Source organism: Pteropus vampyrus, unplaced genomic scaffold (genome assembly GCF_000151845.1).
Source record: "Pteropus vampyrus isolate Shadow unplaced genomic scaffold, Pvam_2.0 Scaffold133, whole genome shotgun sequence".
NCBI lineage: Eukaryota > Metazoa > Chordata > Mammalia > Chiroptera > Pteropodidae > Pteropus > Pteropus vampyrus.
This window is the reverse complement of record NW_011888914.1, coordinates 5,084,440-5,106,476: the sequence shown is the minus strand read 5'-3', so window position 1 is coordinate 5,106,476 and position 22,037 is coordinate 5,084,440. Positions and strand designations below refer to the sequence as shown.

Genomic DNA, 22,037 nt, shown 5'->3' with positions numbered 1-22,037 from the left:
ACGTAAGACAGAACAAGATTAACAGAGCATGCCTGATCACCTGAATAGAAATTATAATCAGAGTCCAGAAGGAGGATAGCCTCAGACAGAAAGCTGAATGTCCATATGAGGTTAAAGGTTATGATTATAATGGTGATTGTGCCATTTTTCTTAAATAGAAAGAGGAGATGATAGACTTTGGCCAAGATTAGAAATAAGCCTGTGTGTATGGCAAGTATAATGAGGATACTGGGAAAAGTGATGTCAGGCAATTTCTAGGCTGGATAGAGCAGAGCCAAGGGTTCTAGCCTCGGAAATAGATCATTAGTTTAGACATTGGCTAATGTATAGATTTCTTTTTCTTTACTATTTCTCTTTTATCTCAGGTAATTGGCTTTTTAATTGCAGCATATCAGAGTAAACTAGAAGATTAGATTAAAGTTTTCTTATTAGTTCAGAATAACTATGTAGACAAGTTATTTGGCAGATGTGTAATTCTTGAGATTATCTTTGCTATGTGTGTAACATTTTTAAAAAATCCTTAAGTAAATTAGTTATTGTGCTGCTACATTGTAGATATTTTTCAGTTCCACTAAAGCTTTTATTATCAGTTCAGTCCCTGCCCTTAAGTCTTTTTATATGTCCTTCCTTCCTGTAGCAGTTTTAATTTAATGAATGATGTGTGCTGCTTAAGCACTGGGGGAGTTAAGGGTAAGTAAGGCATAAGCACCCCACCGCCCTAAGGAAGCATCCCTTCCTCCTAGTAGGAGACTATCTAAACATAGGGTTGTTAAGTTAGGTTTGAAGTCCTATTTGAAATTGAAGACTGTGAATTTATAATTTCCGGGAAAGTATCTGTATTTTTAACAGTCTTGAATAATAAAAAGTTCTTGTAATACTGACTGTAAAGTAAATTCCTTTTTGGTTTAATTAGCCAGAATTGAGTAGCGGCAGCTCAGCCTGCTCTGGGAGACCCTAAGGAAAATTCTCTATGAGGACCCTAGGTAGCTTTGAGCTCATATAAAATAATTTTTTTTTCCTTCTCACATTAAGCAAGTAGAATTAAGACAATCTGTATTCTTAAGCAGAATTCACTAGTCTCTCTACCCCAGAAACAAAAGTAGATTACATAGTGTAGAACAGGACAGAATGTGTGTAAGTCTACACATTCCTTGTTAAAAGTCCCTTTTTGCTTAGAAATTGCTTGATTATTCTTTTATGTTTCTATTATAAATGTAGAAAGGTTTGTTTGTTTGTTTGTTTGTTTGTTTTTTCATTGTTCCTTGTGAAGTAAGTTCTCATCATTTTGCCCAGAAGGGAAGGTTGTCACTTGGGACCAGTTGCCCAAAGACATTGCCCCCTTCAGAAGTATGTTCCCTCTCTCACATGACTCACTTCATTTACTTTACCCCTCTGGTTCTTGTAAGCATTTGAGTTTTCAACCAATTCCTTAGGATATGGTGGAAATAGATATTGGCAAGAATCAACCATAACATGGATCTATGGTTCTTTTAAGGAAATTCTTATCCAAGTGAGCCAGTAAGGGAAGGAATTAACTATTTCCCAGGACCCTTTTAATGTAATAGAAATAGCAGCTAGCCCTGTCAGAGGAGTTGCTGCTGAGAGAAATGTGTTTTTATTTGGCTTCTCTGGAAGGAATGAGCTTTGGCCTGGATTCTTGTATAGGTACAGAAACAGAGTTAGCAGTTTTTATTTTAGATCCAGTATTTCTATTGGTTTTGTTGTTAATTTTAACATAGATGTTTGAAAAGTAAAATCCTCTATCTTGTCTCTTTCTAGCCATCATTTCCTCACTTATTACTCCCTCAAGTAATCATTAAGTTTGAAATTTGAGGTATAACCTTTCTCACATTTTTCTGTATATATATGTATACATATATATACATATACACACACACAAAACATACATACACACACCCTGGATGCTAATCACTTTTCTCCTCTTACTATAGACATCTTTCCATATCATTCCATGTAGACCAACCTCATTTTCTCATAGCCACATAATTTCATATTATGTGTTTGTAATATTGTTAAGCCACTGGGGGACATTTAAATTATTGGCTTGTACATACATCCTTTCATTCTTTGTTGGGGGTGTACAGTAGAGTAAATTTCTAGAAGCGGAATTGCTGGATCAAAGAATCTACACATTTTAAATTAATAGAGCCATACTATCCAAAAAAGAGGTCAATTATGCTCCTATAAATAGTACATGAAATTCCTTCTTTCCGAACACTAGAGGTTATTTGCCTTTTAAATCAATAGCCTGGGAATTAAAAAAATCTTAGCTCATTATATTTGATTTTGTTTTCTTAGTATGACAGGTTTACCATTTAAGTTCTTTTCTGATTGGAAAGCAATTTTATTTTGATAAGCAAAAGACTATTCTTGAAATGTTATTAGAGCCAATTTTAAAAGTTAACTTGGTAAATATATATAAAATGTTGATGAAGTGTTCTATATTTTTTTAATATCTGGCATAAAGAGCATATTAAAACATAAAAATCAGCAGAATGCCCCAACCACATGCACATAACAAAGAAAGAATGGACGGAAGAGAAGAAATAGAACAACTAATGATACCTTATAGAAGTTCTTTGGATTGAATTTTAGAAAACAGTGGCCTAAATTGTTATTAAAGCTACATATTTTTTACGTCCCCTGTTGAGACAAGAAATTCTTCTAGTACTTCCTGGCTGTTTAGAATTAATACTTCTTTCAAATTTTATGAGGAAGCAACCTAACTGTAAGCTACTTCTGCATGGCAAATATGTCAGAGTTTACCAAATGCATAAGCTTTTTGATATCATAAATACAGAGTTTGTTGGGCTCTAGAGGCAGACATAACTCTAACATAAACAACTAGCTTGTTAAAAATTAGGTATTGGAAACTTATTGCAAAGAAATTATGTGCGAGGGATTGTGTTGAGAGTTTGAAATTTAGAGGTGAACAAGACAGATACAGCCTCCTTTGGATATGTAAATATTATTATGTCCTTCCATCTCTTGGAACTAATTTTTTTGTATTCTAATTTTTTTGATATTTTTGCTTTTCAAAGCAATGGATAATAGATATGTAATATATACATAATCCCTATATAGGTAATATGTTGGTAATCCATACCTTATGCTGCCTTGGATTTTAAAAATAATTATTGTTCACTGATGGCTATATTTGACTTTTATTTCACTTTCACAATTTCAGTTCAACCATTTATTTGTTTAAATATGGTTTCATTTTCCCTGCCGTTCGTTCTCTTTTAGTGTTTTAGTGTCATATTTTTTCAAGAGGGCCATCTAGTGGCAAATCAGGGAAATAAAGGCTATCAAGTGCACAATAAAAATTGTTGCCTTAGTATACCTATAAAAAGTGAGGTTTTCTGTGTTATCACATATAGTAATTGTTTCAGTTAGCATATTATATATGTGAATAAGTCTACAGAGGCTGTATTACATACATACAAATATATTTTTAATGAAGCGTAAGCTAATGTAGGTACTATCATTGAGAAAGTACATTTTCTTTTCTTATATATAATGTACACATTTTGCATCATTCATTAAGAGGTTTAGGTTTTAGAAGAACAAAAAGAAATAATCAGAATCAAAATAAATCAGATTTTCAAGACATAGAATTTTTGTTAAACCTGAACATGTAAAAATCAATACTTAGCAATAAAGGGCCCCATATGCTTGTACCTGTGGAATTCTGACAAGTGCGTAGACTGAAGCTAGACCTGAGTTGAAATCTTGACTTTGCCACTAATTAAGCTTGTGACTTTGAACAAGTAACTTTACCACTCTGAACCTTATCTCTAAAAAGAAGTAATAGTATCTACCAAGCAAGCTAATGTGCTGACTAGCAATGCTATTTCTGAAGAAGCTGACATTAATAAATAAATAATAGCTGCAATTATTGTTACTGTTAACATCTTATGAAAAAGTAAAAAAAAAAAAAAAAAATGCCATGGGTTGATTTCCTAACATTTGTCTCCATGGGTGTGCAAGGGTAATTGTTTAAAGTTAATACAACCTTCAATAAAAGGTGCTGTGATAAAATGGAAAGAGAGTACATCTTTGATGTCAGTCAGACATAATTTGATTTGTGGTTCTATCACTTAACTGTGGTAACTTGGGCAAATTGGCAATTTCTTCGACCCCTCCCCCCACATTTATTATGCATAAAATGTTAATGATAATACCTACCTAAGTTGTGATTAAATAGTAATATATATATAATGTCTGACAATGTATTTAATATTGTAGATATTTGGAAATATTTATTGCATAAATATGTGTGTGTGTGTGTGTGTGTGTATATATACATACACAAATATATGTGTATATATATATAGTTCAGCCTTTTTTGTTTATTTGTTTAAATGGGGTCACTTATAAATATTTGTAAGAAAGAGGTTGACAGAGGAGTAGTGGAAAGAGCACTGCTCCAAGGAGTTCCAAGACAGGATTCAGTCTTAGCTCTGCCACTAACTTCATACTTCCTTAAGAAATTGCTGTTGTTAAACACAGACTCAGAGTTTAGTCTTTTGTCTTAGTGTTTTCTAGCCCAATTTAATGTATAAAGTGGAACTTCTGGATCTATTCCCATGCAACCTTTATCATTATCAAAGATCAATTTTAAGATTACTCTCATCCCCATTTAGACACTTGTTCAGTCCTAAATACATTACATTTTACATACACACACACTTTTCTATACTCAGAAATTGATAGGGAGAGATAGAAGATCAACAAGGAAGGGTATGGTTACTTCTGTAGTACATGGGTGCTGATGGTATATTGGTTTTCAATTCTTTTTGCCGTTTGTCAGTTGTACCATGTTGGAATGAATCTTTCTATTCCATGGAACACTAGTGATTTGTGATCATATGCTGTTTTTTACATTCTGTCTTAGAGCAAATGCTTGTGGAAATTATAGGTGAATTTTGTTTGTTTCATGTAGTAAATCATTGTAATGAGGTAGTAAATTTGAATTTTTTAAAGAAATAAGCAATGGATATAAATGCATAATTAAATGAAGCAAGTTGCCATCATCTAGGTTATACTTAATGCATGCATGACTATTGACAAGCTTTGAGATGAAACAATTTTATATAAAAAGAAAGCTAATGGAGATTTTTAGAAAACTCAGGTGAGCTTAATTTAAAAGTGGTATAGCTATATAAAACGTTTCATATTATACTTTTTTCTCCTTAGATGATAGACATTTTCTTTATTAGTTTATATCCAGTAGATCTTTATGTGTCTTTTTGCTGATTCCAGTACTTTTTAAATTATTTAGGGGGAAAGGGAGTGGTGTATAAGTACTACAGCTTTTCTTTTTTAGTATCATAGACCTGATTTAATGGGTAGAGAGTGCTTATAATTAACATTAGTTATTTACATATAAATGCATGCTTGTTAAGTTCTTGAAAATAGTTCTCTGGCTTGAAGACAGACTGTGTCTTAGACGAATTATGAATTGATGATGTTTGAGTCATTGAGGTTTTATTGATGAAATGATCTGTAAATAGCTAATGAAAATTTTAAAAGCATGTCACTATCTATCCTAATATAAAACTATTTTATGGCATATTTCTATATCCTTTTTCTGTAGATTTCTGAAGTTGATTGCAAAGATGCACTAGAAATGATTTGTAACTTAGAATCTGAGGGTGATGAAAAAAGTGCTCTTGTCTTATGTACTGCATTTTTGTCACGTCAGCTCCAACAAGGAGAAATGTACTGTGCTTGGTGAGTTGATTTTCTTTTGTAAAGAAAAGTTTGTAACAGAAGAATACAAAATAGTTTGTGAAAATTCAGATAGCTTAGGAACGTATTTTTTTAAGTCTTATCAAGGCAAAAAGCTTATTATCAGATATAAGCTTTGCAAACTGATTATCAAATAGTTCATATTATAACTTTAAAAACTTTTTCTATTAAGGACCATACAACTCTTTAATATACCAGTAAGGATCACTTAATGATCAATTATGATCAGGAAATTTTTTTAGCACTGGAGGATGAAAGAAAGGTTTATTTTGTCAAATATCACAATAAAAACTTTTTTAGATATGTATACAATGTGTATTTTTTTCCTCTCCATATTGCACTCTTTTAACTACCATAACTGGCTGTTAGTCATTATGTATAGAAATATAGTTCACTTCCTTTCTATGAGTGATCTTTCTACTTAACTAATTCTTCAGTGCAAATTTCTTTACATAGTACATTTCAAAGTGGGCAAAGCCTGTAATACATAATCCTTTGGGATCCAACTAACAGACATGTTGACTTCAGTTAATTCAAAAAACTTTAAAATCAGCTGTCTCATATTAGTACTAGATAAAACCGACCATTTATTTAGTTAACAGCATTATTAGTCATCAGTGTTGTGTTGATATTATGGAGCCACAAAAGAAAATTTAGTTTACAACATTCTGACATTTAAGAATATTTACCAAGTAACACATGGCATACAAACAAGTATAGATATAATAGGCAAGCTATAAATGGTTGTGTGATTAAAGAATGGTAAATTGCATAATTATAAAGGTTTTCTGAGCAGTTGAGCTTTGTTATGAAGGAAGAATTGTATATGCAATATAGAAATGGTTAATTACAAAGGGCAAGTAGATTCTGAAAGGAGAATAAATAACATGTATCTATTAAGGACAGGTAGATTTTCTATATAACAAGTATCAATGATAACTAAGAAATTAACGTATTATATTGGTTTTAAAAAGGTATCAAAATCTGAATTATATATGAAAATCCAAAGCAGTCTTATTGTAAGTCCATAAGTAGAAGGAGGGCAAAATAGTTTATGTTTAAGAAACAGTGTTTAAGATTAGCAGTTGAGAATGGATTGGGAGCTGAACAATGAGGGCAGAGTTGCGGGGAGGGAGTGGCAGTATATAGGAAGTTGAGTTGAGACAGAAAAATCAACTAGAAAGCCAGTGAATAGTCTAGCTGGGAGGTTACGAGGGCTTCCTTGTGGATATAGGATGTGAAAGAAATGTGTAAGATACAGTCTTGAGGACAGTAAAAAGCAGAGACTGATAGTGATAATTATGATGCATTTAAATTAGAAAGATGGTGAACTGGAAAGAATGTTAATCATCTTTTTCATATATTAAGTTTCAGGTTTCAGAAGAGATCAAAATGGAGAAGTCTTGTAAAGAACTAGAGAGGTGAAAGTGGTAAAGACTGGAGAGACAGATTTTGAAATCCTCAATATATAGGTTAAATTCCAGAAATGAGCAAGTTATTCAAGTGGGTGGTGAAAAGAGCACAGTTCCTAGGAGTGGAAACTGAGGAAAAACTAATAGGAAGGCCTGTATTGAGGAGAATACTTGGTGAAAAAAAGTTGAATCAAGGAAGATGATTTTTGTGGAAGTTAACCATGGAGGACAGAAGAGAAATAGGACGATAGGTAAAAGGGAGAAAAATTCATCACTTCAGTAGGATTATTATCTATGAAAAAGACATTTTAATTGCATTTGAAATAAATTTCAAAGTTCATTTTTCAAAGTTTCTGTTGTTGTTTCACTTCTGTGGCATAGTTAGTAACTATTGGGTTCTTTGTCATTGATTCTTAACATGTACCTAACAACTTGAAATTTTAAATTTAATTGACCAATTAAGTTGGTCAATTTTAAATTTAAGTTAGAAGATAAAAATTAAATGCTTTTTAAAAACCATTATGCCATTGGTACATTTTATATATGTACACATATTTTGTGCTGCTTATTACTTAAAGTTCAGATGTGGCTCAAAGTTGCCATTCGTATAACTTGTTTAAATGTAGGGTGCTTTCCCAGTAAAAGTTAGTGCCTTTCTGAGATTGAAAAATACTATTAATAAAATGATAAATTATGTCCTAATTTTACTGAGTTCTTAGAAAATTGAGATCCCTTTTCTTGCTTTTAAGCCTAATTCTGCGTGTAGAATTGAAATCTAAAACCAGTTTTAATTTCAAATGTAATTACTGGACTGACATAGTCTATGATTATTATATTACTGCTCCAACTTATTTTTTATACTTTTTTTTTTTTAGGGAACTAACTCTTTTTTGGAGTAAATTACAGCAAAGAGTAGAACCATCTGTACAAGTCTACCTAGAAAGATGTCGTCAACTTTCTTTGTTAACCAAGACAGTATATCACATTTTCTTCCTGATTAAAGTTATTAATTCAGAGGTAAGAATAATCAAGGCATCTTTTCTTAATTTAAAATGTATAAATTATCTTTAATAAAAGACTTTATTATTTTGGCACCTTTTTCAGTGATTTTGTTTATTTAGTGCTTTGAACATCTATTTTCTTATTAGTCTTTGAGGATATTTGATACAGTGAAACTTAAAAATGCAAATGAGAGCCAGGGGCTTTCTCTTAGCCTGCAGAAAAGTAATGTATTTAATTTGTGTATTTTATCATTCTACAGTTTTTACTCATATGTATTATACTATTTTGATCATTTGTCTCTATAGAAATGTGGAGAGTATAAAGAGAGATATAGGGATAGCTTCCTTTGCTAGCCGTCTGGCAGATTACATTAGCTAAAAATCTTTGTGCAAAACATCCAGAAATACTTAATAAAATAAAACACATTTTTTTTTAACGCGTAACAGCTGAAATTGCAAGAATATTGGAGAGATGCGCAGGCTCAAAATGAAGAGGAACCTAAAAACTGGAGCAGAAAGCTTGAGCCAGCTAATGCTCGACCTCTACTAGCCTGGTGGGGATTGGGATATGTAACTACTTGCAGTAATTAAGGGGTTTGAATTTTAATAGCCATACAGGGACAGGAGATAAGGTATTGGGCTCTTTCAAGTTGGAGAGTTAAAACTGAGTTCTGTGTCTCCTTCCCCTCTTACACCAACCTGTGAAGTACTATAATTTCATTGAAAAGTAGATTACTCACTAACACAGGTAGATGATAGGGATCCATGTGCATGTCCAACTGGGCTGTGAGTCAGAAGAGAAAAATGTTTCCTCCACGAAATTGTAACTATAGGTGTTGCTCCACATAAATTAGGGCTCCAAATTTAGCCTACTTGTATAGTCCAGGAATCTCCATGCCAAGTAAGTAATGTTTAAGAGGGTAAGGATGAAGTGAGTTCTCTGCTGGTAATACCTTGGAATTCCCAACAGAAGCCAAGTGAGGAATTGGAGTGACATAGCTACAACATAGGATTCTCAGGTAAAGCCCTGCTTGAGTTCATGTTCAAGATTTACAAAACATGAAACAGTCTGCTGAGGAAATTTTAGCAGAGAAAAGTTACGGTAGGATTAAAGATGCAAGGATAAAAGGTATAAACTACGTACATTTAAAGACAAATAAACCATCAAGATTTATAAGATATATGAAACAATCTGACATGAACAAATTTCACTAGCCAGAAAGAATAGAATTATTTACCTAATACTTTACAATAAATACAATTATGGATAAGTCTATATAACATACATATATTTGAAGATGTCAAATAAGGAATTAAAGCAAGAGAAAGAAAGATGCTATCAAAATTACCAAGCAGATTTTAAGAGTCAGAAGAACTTTTAGAAATAAAAAAATAGTCATTGAAATGAAAACACTTAACAGATAGATTAAACATGTTAGACATAACTGAGCAGGGAATTGATGAGCAGTTTGCATGTGTTTCCATTTATTAACTAAATCAGAATCTAAGTTTTACAAAATTAATTTATTTTCTTGTAGTAATCCTTGTAGGAATGTACTTGGTTTCCATTTTAAATGTCCACAGAGGACACTTTACAGAAGTGCTACCATTGCATAGCTTGGGATGCTGAACAGTTTTTTGGGTATCTTTAAAAACTGGGATGCAGCATGACAAGAAGAATTTTTTAATTAATGTGTACTTTTTTTTTTTTTTCTGAAAAGAGGGACCAAAAGATACTCTCCTATCCACTTTTAAAAGTGCCCTTTAAACTCTGTAGTTGGTCAGTAAATCTTATATGTATCTTCAATTTTTTCCTTCTGAAATAATTTTTCTTTATTTTCAGGAGTAAAGAACAGGAATGAATTCTGCTTTCTTGTTTTTCTCTATCATCCTTGTTAACTCATCCTGATATTTTATTTTATATATTGTAGTGCTGCAGTTAAAAAATAAACTTAGAACAATAAGTTTCTTAAGAAATTACTATGCAATTTTAAAACATTGTCCTTATTATTTGTCCTTAATGAGTTGAAATGAACCTTTGAATCCAGTAACAGAGTGTATTAGAATAGAAATGTCAGTTGAGTTCCTCTCTGAAATAATTTTAGTTGTGTTTTCTAAGCAATAAGTAGATTCTTTGAATCAGCTGTTGTCATCTCAGGAGAAAGGGCTCAATATTCATAAGACAGAAAGTAGTTACGGTTTCCTTATTCAAAGCAGATATCCTTCATCCACAATTCCTCTGTTCTCTGAATCCTTAAAATCATTTATTTTTCCAGCATTTCCTGAATTTTCTAAATAAGTATAGTAGCCTCTTCCAGAATTCTTGCTTTCTACATACACATTTACCAGTTTTTTTTGACGTATGCTTTCATCACTTCAGATCATCTTTATAGTTGACTTGGCCTTTGATTCCTCCAAGACCTCTTTCTTCAAACCCTCTTCTTTCCAGTGTGCAGCTTCACTGACCACATCTTTTTCTCCGCACCCCCCCAATATTATAACAGAGGAGTAGTCTAATTGTCCACTATTATTAATAGTCCCTAAGGCATGTAACAGAGATGCAAATGTTTTACTGTAAAAGTCATCTGGTTCAGATCTATCTAAAAATAGTATAAAGTAACAATACAAGTTTATGTGAAAGCTAGAGAGAGAGAATCATGTGGTTCCACCTCTTTCCCAGTTGTCCTTTCTTCACTGTCACTTAAAAATAGGTCTCATGTCTATTCTTCTTGCCCATTTTTTTGTGGGTTTTCTTCTTGGTCTTTGTGCCGTTGCTTTTGCTGAAGTCAAGTCCAGTTCAGTATCCAGCCTCCTTCCTTCACTCTCTTTTTGGCCTTCAAACCTAAGCTTCTGTTTTAGTAAAATATTTTTATTGCCTTTTTAATCTGTGAAAATACAGACCCTATCAGCTTTTTTGAGTACTTTCTTGCATTTTGATCTTATTCCAAACATATATCATTCCCACTCTCATAAGAAGCGGCTACATCTTATGGTTGGCTTATTTTTCATATATTTATGTTCCCTTTTAGCCTTTTTAACACCCATTTTTATCTCTTCACTACATATATCTTTCAAATGACTCTTAAGTTCATTACTCCTATCTTATAACAGTTCAAGATGCTAATTCAAAAGGAAAAATGTTTATTATGTCTCCATCTACTCTAATTCTTAAGCTCGTCCAGCCATGAGGTAGGTGACTTATCATTAAATTTTGTAATAGAACTAAAATTCCCATTATTAAGGATCAAATAACTTTATTCTGTTAAAAGTGATAATCTCCTTTTATAACTAAGTTAGGATATATGGAGACATTCTCAGTTTTGTAATTGGGTTAAGAGGGTTTTGTTTCAGCAGGATTGCAAAATGCAAACTTGGGAAATGAGATTTGTGATAAAGATAAAGGTATTCATTGATCACTTACTAAGTGCCAGACATTATACCAAACTATACCAGGTACTTTAGATACATAATATCCATTAATGCTCACAGCAGTTTTATGAAGTTTAAATGCTATTTTGATCTCTGTTTTGTAAATGGGATGTGAAAGGTCAGAGAAGTTAAATAACTTCTAAGTTTGCTTAGCTATTAGATGATTTTATAACCAGGTCTTATCATAGCTCCCAATGCTTACGCTTTTTCTGCTACTCTGTACAGCTCATTTTACACACACACACACCAGGCTAAGTAAGCTGCAGTGCTTTAGAAGGATCATCTTTTCATGTATTGGCTATTGGAAAATTTAAGAAAAGCAAACCTCTATTTTTTTATTTTTAACACTCACTTTTAAATTTATTAAATTCACAAATCTGTGTTGATTAGGTTAACATTTCTATCTGCTTTTTCACAGACTGAAGGGGCTGGACTTGCCACCTGTATAGAACTATGCGTAAAAGCTCTTCGTTTGGAAGCTACAGAAAATACTGAAGTGAAAATATCTATTTGCAAGACCATTTCGTGCTTGTTGCCTGATGATCTAGAAGTTAAACGTGCTTGTCAACTGAGTGAATTTCTTATTGAGCCTACAGTAGATGCATATTATGCTGTGGAAATGTTATATAACCAACCAGACCAGAAATATGATGAGGAGAATCTTCCAATACCAAACTCTCTACGCTGTGAGCTCTTACTTGTATTGAAAACTCAGTGGCCCTTTGATCCAGAATTCTGGGATTGGAAAACCTTAAAACGACAATGTCTTGCATTAATGGGGGAAGAAGCATCCATTGTGTCTTCAATTGATGAACTAAATGACAGTGAAGTTTATGAGAAAGTAGTAGACTACCAGGAAGAGATTAAAGAAACTTCTGTGAATGGACTTTCTGGTGGAGTTGGTGCTAATTCTGGTCTTCTTAAAGACATTTGTGATGAAAAGCAGAAGAAGAGAGAGATAAAACAATTAAGAGAGAGGGGATTTATATCTGCTAGGTTTCGGAATTGGCAAGCCTACATGCAATATTGTGTGCTATGTGACAAAGAATTCCTTGGTCATAGAATAGTACGACATGCTCAAAAACATTACAAAGATGGGATTTACAGTTGCCCCATATGTGCAAAGAACTTTAATTCTAAAGAAACTTTTGTCCCTCATGTCACATTGCATGTTAAACAGTCTAGTAAAGAGAGGCTAGCAGCTATGAAACCATTAAGAAGATTGGGAAGGCCTCCTAAGATCACAACTACCAATGAGAATCAGAAGACTAATGCTGTGGCCAAGCAGGAACAGCGGCCTATAAAAAAGAATAGTCTCTATTCAACAGACTTCATAGTTTTTAATGACAATGATGGTTCAGATGATGAGAATGATGACAAAGATAAATCTTATGAGCCAGAAGTGATCCCAGTCCAGAAACCAGTACCTGTTAATGAATTTAATTGCCCTGTAAGTTTTTGTAAAAAGGGCTTTAAGTACTTTAAAAATCTAATTGCTCATGTAAAGGGGCATAAAGATAATGAAGATGCCAAGCGCTTTCTTGAAATGCAAAGCAAAAAAGTTATTTGCCAGTACTGTAGACGGCATTTTGTGAGTGTTACTCATCTCAATGATCACTTACAAATGCACTGTGGCAGTAAACCATATATCTGTATACAGATGAAATGCAAGGCCGGTTTTAATAGTTATGCAGAGCTCTTAACCCACCGGAAGGAACATCAAGTCTTTAGAGCAAAGTGTATGTTTCCTAAATGTGGCAGAATTTTTTCAGAAGCTTATTTACTATATGATCATGAAGCACAGCATTATAATACCTATACTTGTAAGTTCACAAGTTGTGGTAAAGTTTATCGTTCTCAGAGTGAGCTAGAAAAGCATCTGGATGAGCACAGTATTCCTGACAAAGCACTGCCTCCTGAAGACCAACTTAATTTATCTGGAGCTCCTGTTCAGCCTTCCAGAGTGAATCAGAACTCAGAAGGGAACACTGAGAAAGAGAGCTCTGTGCTTCCTTCAGAAAATAACATTGACAACACCTTAGCAGCAGCTACCGGTGATGTTTGGGATAAAAGCAAGGCAGAATCAGCTATCACCAAACAAGACCAGATTTCTGCTTCTGAACTCAGGCAAACTGATGGACCATTGTCAAATGGTTTGGAAAACCCTGCTGCTGCTACTCCTCTGCTTCAGGCCAGTGAGGTAGCTGTGTCCATTAAGGTGTCCCTTAATCAGGGGATCGAGGATAACTTTGGAAAGCAAGACAACTCAATGGTGGCAGGCACTGGTGAATCACTGGTTACAGACTTACATACAGCAGTTGAAGATACTTGTAATGATTTGTGTCATCCAGTTTTCCAGGAGAGAAAAGGACAGGATTGCTTTAATGAAGCTCAGAACACTCAGAATTCTTTAGTAAATTCAGAAACCCTCAAAATAGGCGACCTTACCCCACAAAACTTAGAAAGACAAGTGAACAACCTTATGACCTTTTCTGTACAAAATCAGGCAGGATTTCAAAACAGTTTACCAACTTCCAAGTTTGAATGTGGAGGTAATGTTAAAACATCATCCAATCTTTATAATTTACCTCTTAAGACATTAGAAAGTATCACATTTGTTCCACCACAGCCCAACCTAAGTAATTCTTTAGGAACTCCATCAGTGCCTCCAAAAGCGCCAGTTCAGAAGTTCAGCTGCCAGGTTGAGGGATGTACTCGAACCTATAATTCTTCACAGAGTATTGGGAAACACATGAAGACAGCACACCCTGACCAGTATGCTGCATTTAAAATGCAGCGCAAAAGTAAAAAAGGCCAGAAATCTAACAACTTAAATACACCAAATAATGGAAAGTTTGTTTATTTTTTGCCATCACAAGTGAGCAACTCTAATAATGCATTTTTTACACCACAGACCAAAGCCGGTGGGAATCCTACTTGTTCGAATCAGTTACAGCATGTCTCACCTTCCATTTTTCCAGCTCATTTAGCAAGTTTGTCTACTCCACTGTTGCCTTCAGTGGAAAGTGTCATAAATCCAAATATACCTTCTCAGGATAAAAATGAACAAGGTGGTGGTATGTTATGTTCCCAAATGGAAAATTTGTCTAATACTACCTTGCCAGCACAAATGGAAGATCTAACCAAAACAGTTTTGCCTTTGAATATTGACAGTGGCTCAGATCCTTTCCTTCCTTTACCTGCAGAAAGTAGTTCAATGTCTCTCTTCCCTTCACCAGCAGATAGTGGGACTAATACTGTTTTTTCCCAACTGGAAAATACTGCAAATCATTTTTCCTCACAAATTGAAGGAAACAGTAATTCCTCCTTTCTAAAAGGAGGTAATAGTGAAAATGCAGTTTTTCCTTCACAGATGAATGTTGCAAATGACTTTAGTAGCACCAATGCCCAACAGTCTGCTCCTGAAAAAGTCAAAAAAGACCGAGGGCGGGGCCCAAATGGGAAGGAAAGAAAACCTAAGCACAACAAAAGGGCTAAATGGCCTGCAATTATCAGAGATGGGAAATTTATCTGCAGCAGGTGTTACAGGGCTTTTACCAATCCCAGATCTCTGGGTGGACATTTGTCTAAGCGATCTTATTGTAAACCACTGGATGGAGCAGAAATTGCTCAAGAACTTTTACAGAGTAATGGACAGCCTTCTCTTCTGGCCAGCATGATTCTCTCCACAAATGCAGTAAATTTGCAGCAGCCGCAACAGTCTACCTTCAATCCAGAAGCATGTTTTAAAGACCCATCATTCCTGCAACTTCTTGCTGCTGAAAATCGCTCATCAACATTTTTACCAAATACATTTCCTCGGACTAGTGTGACTAACTTTAACACAACTGTTAGTCAAGAAGGAAGTGAAATTATTAAACAGGCTTTGGAAACTGCTGGCATTCCTAGTACATTTGAGGGTGCCGAAATTCTTTCTCCTGTTCAAACTGGTTGTGTCTCAGATACAGCACAAGTAAATGCAACAGTGATAACAAATCCACCAGTGCCACCCCTGTTGCAGACTGTATGCCATCCGAACCCCCTGCTGACAAACCAGAATAGAACACCAAACTCCAAAACTTCCTCCATTGAGGAATGCAGCAGTTTGCCTGTTTTTCCATCAAATGACTTACTACTGAAGACTGTTGAAAATGGTTTGTGCTCTAGTTCATTCCCTAATTCCAGTGGGCCATCACAAAACTTTACTAGTAACAGTTCACGTGTTTCAGTTATAAGTGCTCCTCAGAACACAAGGTCCAGTCATTTAAATAAAAAAGGAAACAGTGCTTCTAAGAGAAGGAAGAAAGTCGCTCCTCCACTGATTGCACCTAATGCTTCCCAAAACTTGGTAACAAGTGACTTGACAGCAATGGGACTTATAGCAAAGAGTATTGAGATACCAACTACTAACCTTCATTCAAACATAATTCCAAATTGTGAACCTCAGGGTTTGGTGGAAAATCTAACACAGAAATTAAATAATGTTGACAATCAGTTATTTATGACTGATATGAAAGACAACTTTAAAACCAATCATGATTCCAATACAGTGTTAGCTCCTTTAACATTAAAAACTGAAAATGGTGATTCCCAAATGATGGCTTTGAATTCATGCACAACTTCAATAAATTCTGATTTGCAGGTTTCTGAAGACAATGTTATACAAAACTTCGAAAAGACTCTTGAAATTATTAAAAGTGCTATGAATTCTCAAGTACTTGAGGTAAAAAGTGGATCTCAGGGTGTTGGTGAAACATCACAGGATGCTCAAATAAATTATAACATTCAGCTTCCTTCAGTAAACACTGTACAAAATAACAAATTACCTGATTCTTCTCAGTTTTCCTCCTTCATAGGTGTCATGCCGACGAAAAGTAATATTCCTCAGTCTGAAGTATTACATAAGGAGGATCAAATACAGGATATTTTAGAAGGCTTACAGAAATTAAAATTAGAAAATGACCCATCTACTCCAGCATCCCAGTGTGTACTAATAAATACATCAGTAACACTGACTCACACTCCTGTGAAATCAATTCCAAATGTTACAGTTGTTCAGCCAGTTTCTGAAATTATAAATAATATTCAGTTTAGTGACAAAGTTAATAAACCCTTTGTATGTCAAAACCAAGACTGTAATTATAGTGCTATGACAAAGGATGCACTGTTTAAGCACTATGGTAAAATTCATCAGTACACTCCAGAGATGATTCTTGAAATTAAGAAGAATCAGTTGAAATTTGCTCCGTTTAAATGTGTAGTACCTACATGTACAAAAACATTTACAAGAAATTCTAATCTCCGGGCACACTGTCAATTGGTACATCATTTTACAACAGAAGAGATGGTAAAGTTAAAAATAAAAAGGCCTTACGGAAGAAAATCTCAAAGTGAAAATATGTCAGCCCCACGAATTACACAAGTAAAAAAACAGCTAGCTACAACAGAGGAAAATAAAAGGGAATTTCCATCTGCTTTAGAATTGGGAGCAATGAAGGAAAATGCCCTCAGTAATATAGCAGTGATTCCAGAAAAACTACTTACAGAAAAAAAAAGTCCTGAAAAAACAGAAAGTTCTTCACAAGTGGTTACAGCTACTTCAGAACAATGTAATACAAATTCCCTCACAAACATACAACCCAATGGACGAAAAATTAGGAGATATAAAAAAGAAAAGGAGGAGAAAAAGCGCAAGAAGCCAGTTTCCCAGTCCCTTGAGTTTCCAACAAGATATAGTCCCTACAGACCTTATCGATGTGTTCATCAGGGATGCTTTGCCGCTTTTACAATACAGCAAAACTTAATTCTGCATTACCAGGCTGTACACAAATCAGATCTACCTGCATTTTCTGCAGAGGTTGAAGAAGAAAGCGAAGCTGGTAAAGAAAGTGAAGAAATTGAAACTAAACAAACAGTGAAAGAATTTCGATGTCAGGTGAGTGACTGTTCTCGAATTTTCCAAGCAATTACTGGTCTAATTCAACACTACATGAAACTTCATGAAATGACCCCTGAAGAAATTGAAGGTATGACTGCTTCTGTGGATGTTGGGAAATTTCCATGCGACCAGTTAGAGTGTAAATCTTCATTTACCACATATTTGAACTATGTCATTCATCTTGAGGCAGACCATGGAATTGGGATAAAGGGAAGTAAAACTGAAGAAGATGGCATATATAAGTGTGACTGTGAAGGCTGTGACCGTATATATGCGACTCGGTCTAATCTTCTTCGACACATTTTTAATAAGCATAATGACAAACATAAAGCTCATTTGATTCGGCCAAGAAGATTAACACCTGGTCAGGAAAATATATCAAGCAAAGCAAACCAAGAAAAGACAAAGTCGAAATATCGGGGGTCAAAACACAGATCTGGAAAGGAAGGAACCAAAATGCCTAAGACCAAACGAAAGAAAAAAAGTAGTTTAGAAAACAAGAATGCAAAGATTGTACAGATTGAAGAAAATAAGCCTTATTCTCTGAAACGGGGAAAGCATGTATATTCTATAAAGGCTAGAAATGATGCCTTATCTGAGTGTACAAGCAGATTTGTAACCCAGTATCCATGTATGATAAAGGGGTGTACATCGGTTGTTACAAGTGAAAGCAATATAATTAGACATTATAAATGCCATAAATTATCTAAGGCATTTACATCACAACACCGCAATCTTCTTATTGTCTTCAAACGATGTTGCAACTCAGAATTAAAGGAAACTTCTCAGCAAGAAATCAGTAAGAGTGATGTGAAAGAATCTGATACATGTGTATCAGAGAGCAATGATAACTCAAGAACAACTACAGTTCCACAGAAAGAAGTTGAGAAAAATGAAAAAGATGAAATGGATGAACTAACAGAATTATTTATTACAAAATTAATAAATGAAGACAATGCAGGCATGGAAACCCAAGCTCATACCTCTTCAAATGTAAGTAATGATTTTCAGGAAAATAACCCCTGCCAGTCAGAAAAACAAGCAAGTAATTTAAAGAGAGTTAATAAAGAAAAAAATGTCTCCCAGAATAAAAAGAGGAAAGTTGAAAAAGTTGAACCAGCACCAGCAGTTGAGTTAAGTAGTACACATAAAGAAGAAGAAACTGCTGTTGCAATTCAAACCACTGAGGAGCATCCTGCATCTTTTGACTGGAGCTCATTTAAACCAATGGGATTTGAAGTATCATTTCTGAAGTTTCTTGAGGAGTCTGCAGTGAAACAGAAGAAAATTGCTGACAAAGACCATCCAAATAGCGGAAATAAAAAAGGATCCCATTCAAATTCAAGAAAAAATGTTGATAAGACTGCTCTAACTAGTGGAAATCATATATGCTCTTGTAAAGAAAGTGAAACCTTTGTACAGTTTGCCAATCCATCACAGCTTCAGTGCAGTGATAATGTAAAAATTGTTTTAGACAAGACTCTGAAAGATTGCACTGAGCTTGTCCTAAAGCAACTTCAGGAAATGAAACCTACCGTCAGTCTGAAAAAACTTGAAGTACATTCAAATGATTCAGATGTGTCTGTTATGAAAGAAATCGGTGTGGGTAAAGCTACGGGGAAAGGGCAGTACTGATAGTGTACTGTAAATAATGTCACTTACAATTTTGTTTTTAAATAGGAAGCCATCACGCATGCTAGAATTGTGAAACTTTCTCATTATTTTTTGTTGACATGAATTAACCTGGCTAAAAAAAGGAAAAAAAAAAAATACATGACATTTGTCATGTAAAACTTTTTTTTATCCCTATGGGACTTGAACAGAATCAGAACTTCAGTTATTGTAAATAGATGAGCTAAACCTCAAATTTATATCAACCAATTGCCCTTTTCATAAACTAAAATGAATTATCTGTGTGATTGATGTTTCACCAGATCTCTGCTCATGTTTAACAGTACTCTTTGTTTGTAGATACCTTTTTTGTATATATTTATTATTGTAAATCATGTGCTGCCACCAGCAGTGTGTAAGTCTAAACTATTAAATGACACATTTATATTTGGAATTTTAATTTTTAACTAAGTGATCAAGTTTTTAAAACTACTTTTATTGTTTTAAATTAAGAATTTTTTGAACTAAAACTAGAAACTGCCATTGTTCATTAATTTTTACATAAAGCATTTATTCACAAGATGATCTCAAAATTACTTTTCACAAAGTAGGCACATTATATCAACACCTTGCTCTGCTTTGTAAATTTACCATCCAGAATTTTTGGGTGGTATTCATGTGAAATTAAAGCAGATTCTTTAGCAGTTTCCTATAGCTACATTTTTTTTTTTCAGTGCTTCTAATGGGATATAGTTAATATGATTCCATGAAATATAATGGAAATGTGAATAAAGAATTTACTACATCAAAGATTTTAAACATTTGGTATTAACAAAAATCCTTTGTGAATGTGATAGAAACTAGTAGTGTGGAGCAGTGTAAATATTTGAGGTGGTGATTTGTGAAGTAGCCCAGTATTGCCTTAAATAAAATCACATTTCATTTCTTGTTTTATACATGTGATCTTATAAAGGTTTTTTTTCCCCCATTTTCTGAGATTTATAGATTGGTGTATAGCTTTAAACTGTATAAACTTTTGTGAAAAAATTTTTAAAACGTTTTTATAAATCTTAAAATTGGTATCATCAAAGTGAGCCCATCTTGTGTTTATAAAATGCAAGAGTCCTTAACATTTATAATTACATAGATAAAACACTTTCTATAAGGAAGTTGAATGTTTTGATTTTACTGTTTATAGATGTTAGATTGTACAGATTTGTCTGTATTTTCCCACCATATCTAATGATACTTTTTTCATTAGATTGGTCTTCCAGAGCAGTATTAGTTGTTATAATTGATTATTTTGGTTATTCAGTATATAGTTAGCTCTTACTGTTTAGCTTTATTCACCATATTTATACTGTGGATTCACAGCCAGAGGTAGAGATTATTTCAGGAGAATTTATGACCTTCATTTTAAGTCCAACTAATATCAGTACTGGAAACAAAAGAAAACATCCTTTCAAATTGACTTTTGTTTCTGTTTGCCATAAATAGTAGCATTGATTTTTGACTTTGTGTTTGTTATAAACCAGTTGTATTCACAATATTATTAGCCTGAAATATTGATGATATTGTGATGATATAAAAATGTGTATATTCCCTTTGCAACATCAGATTTGCAGGAAAAATGAAGCACTTAACATTAATTGAAATTGCTGGTACTCTGAATAAATAAGCATGGTCAAGGAGTGAATTATTTTTTGGGGGGGAAAATGTTTTTTAAGTTTTGTTATTATAGTTTTATTTTTAGGAACTAATGGGTTATACTGAATAGTTGGTTTCACCTCCTTAAGGGGTTTATTACCAATATGCATAAAACGACATATTAAAATCCCTACTCTTTGGTAAGTCCACTGTTATTTATTAAAATAAAAGTTCTTATGGGTGACTAATAGATGTTTTTTCCCCCAAATTAACAATAACTTTGAATAATTTTAATATTAAAATTTTGTTACCAACTCATGTTTTTGTACAGTTTTCTTAGAAGTTGACCTAGCTCTCAAAGGTAGGCATTTGGCAAAACTGCCCTATTTAGTGCAATAGCAAGTAGGTTTATTTCTGATTTATTTAGTGATGAGCCACTGTTAAGTGAAAATGCCAGTGTATTGGGGCTTTTCTTTTGCTCATTAGCTTAAGAAAATTGACCACTAAATGTTTCTGTAATTGTTCTCTTACATGTCAGGGGAAAGAGTTTGGCAGCATTGAGTTAAATTTTTATATTCCAGGTTCTGTATGCTAAAAGTTATGAAAGAGTGGGCTTTTTAGCATAGAACAGAAAAATCAAATTATGGTATAAAATAAATATGAATTTATAGAATAGCATATTGGTAAAATTTGATATAGAATGTAATGCCTAAGTATTAAAAAAGAAAGTATATATTTTTCATGGTATACTTTTCCTCAATCTGTTGTCTTAAGATATTTTCCTCCTACAGCCTAAATTTGTCTAAGGTTTCATCATTAAAATGATTTTTTTCCTCATAAACCGAAAGAATTTGAATCTTACATATCAAAAAGATTACTTGTTCTTAATACATTATTGTGTTAAGTGAAATATAACATTTTGGGAAATTTTCAGCATTGTTAAAGTCAGCATAGTTAAATTATTTTAAAGGGCTAGACTAGTTTTAACAAGGCACATTTTGTTCATTTGGTAAGCCAATACAGTTGCTATAGCTATTAAGATAAAAGTACATAAATACAGCTAGAGACATCAAAGAAGGAATGCTCTTATTTGGGGGACAGAAGGAGGTTGGTAGTTATGAAAGTTTGTAGAAAAGACGAGTCTTGAAAGATGATGAATAGACATCAAATGGTCAGAGGGAGAAAAAATTCTAGGCATGGAGGTATAAAGCTCCATAATGCATT

At 33.7% G+C, this 22,037-nt stretch overlaps 1 protein-coding gene across 6 annotated transcripts in view; it reads left to right on the top strand.

Annotated features, from left to right (window-relative positions):
* ZNF292 (zinc finger protein 292) overlaps window positions 1–21,654 on the top strand; it is a 77,980-nt gene extending 56,326 nt beyond the window's left edge. For 3 of the 6 annotated variants that reach the window (XM_023534846.1, XM_023534845.1, XM_023534847.1), the window contains 3 exons: window positions 5,621–5,757; window positions 8,063–8,204; window positions 12,036–21,018. In XM_023534846.1, coding sequence (XP_023390614.1) covers window positions 5,621–5,757; window positions 8,063–8,204; window positions 12,036–19,190 — 7,434 coding nt within the window. In that variant the 3' untranslated portion in view covers window positions 19,191–21,018. Of the gene's footprint in view, window positions 1–5,620; window positions 5,758–7,207; window positions 7,439–8,062; window positions 8,205–9,184; window positions 9,208–12,035 lie in introns of those variants that run through there. The other 3 variants (XM_023534844.1, XM_011367385.2, XM_023534848.1) reach the window with 3 other exon arrangements.
* The last annotated feature ends 383 nt before the right edge of the window (window positions 21,655–22,037 follow it).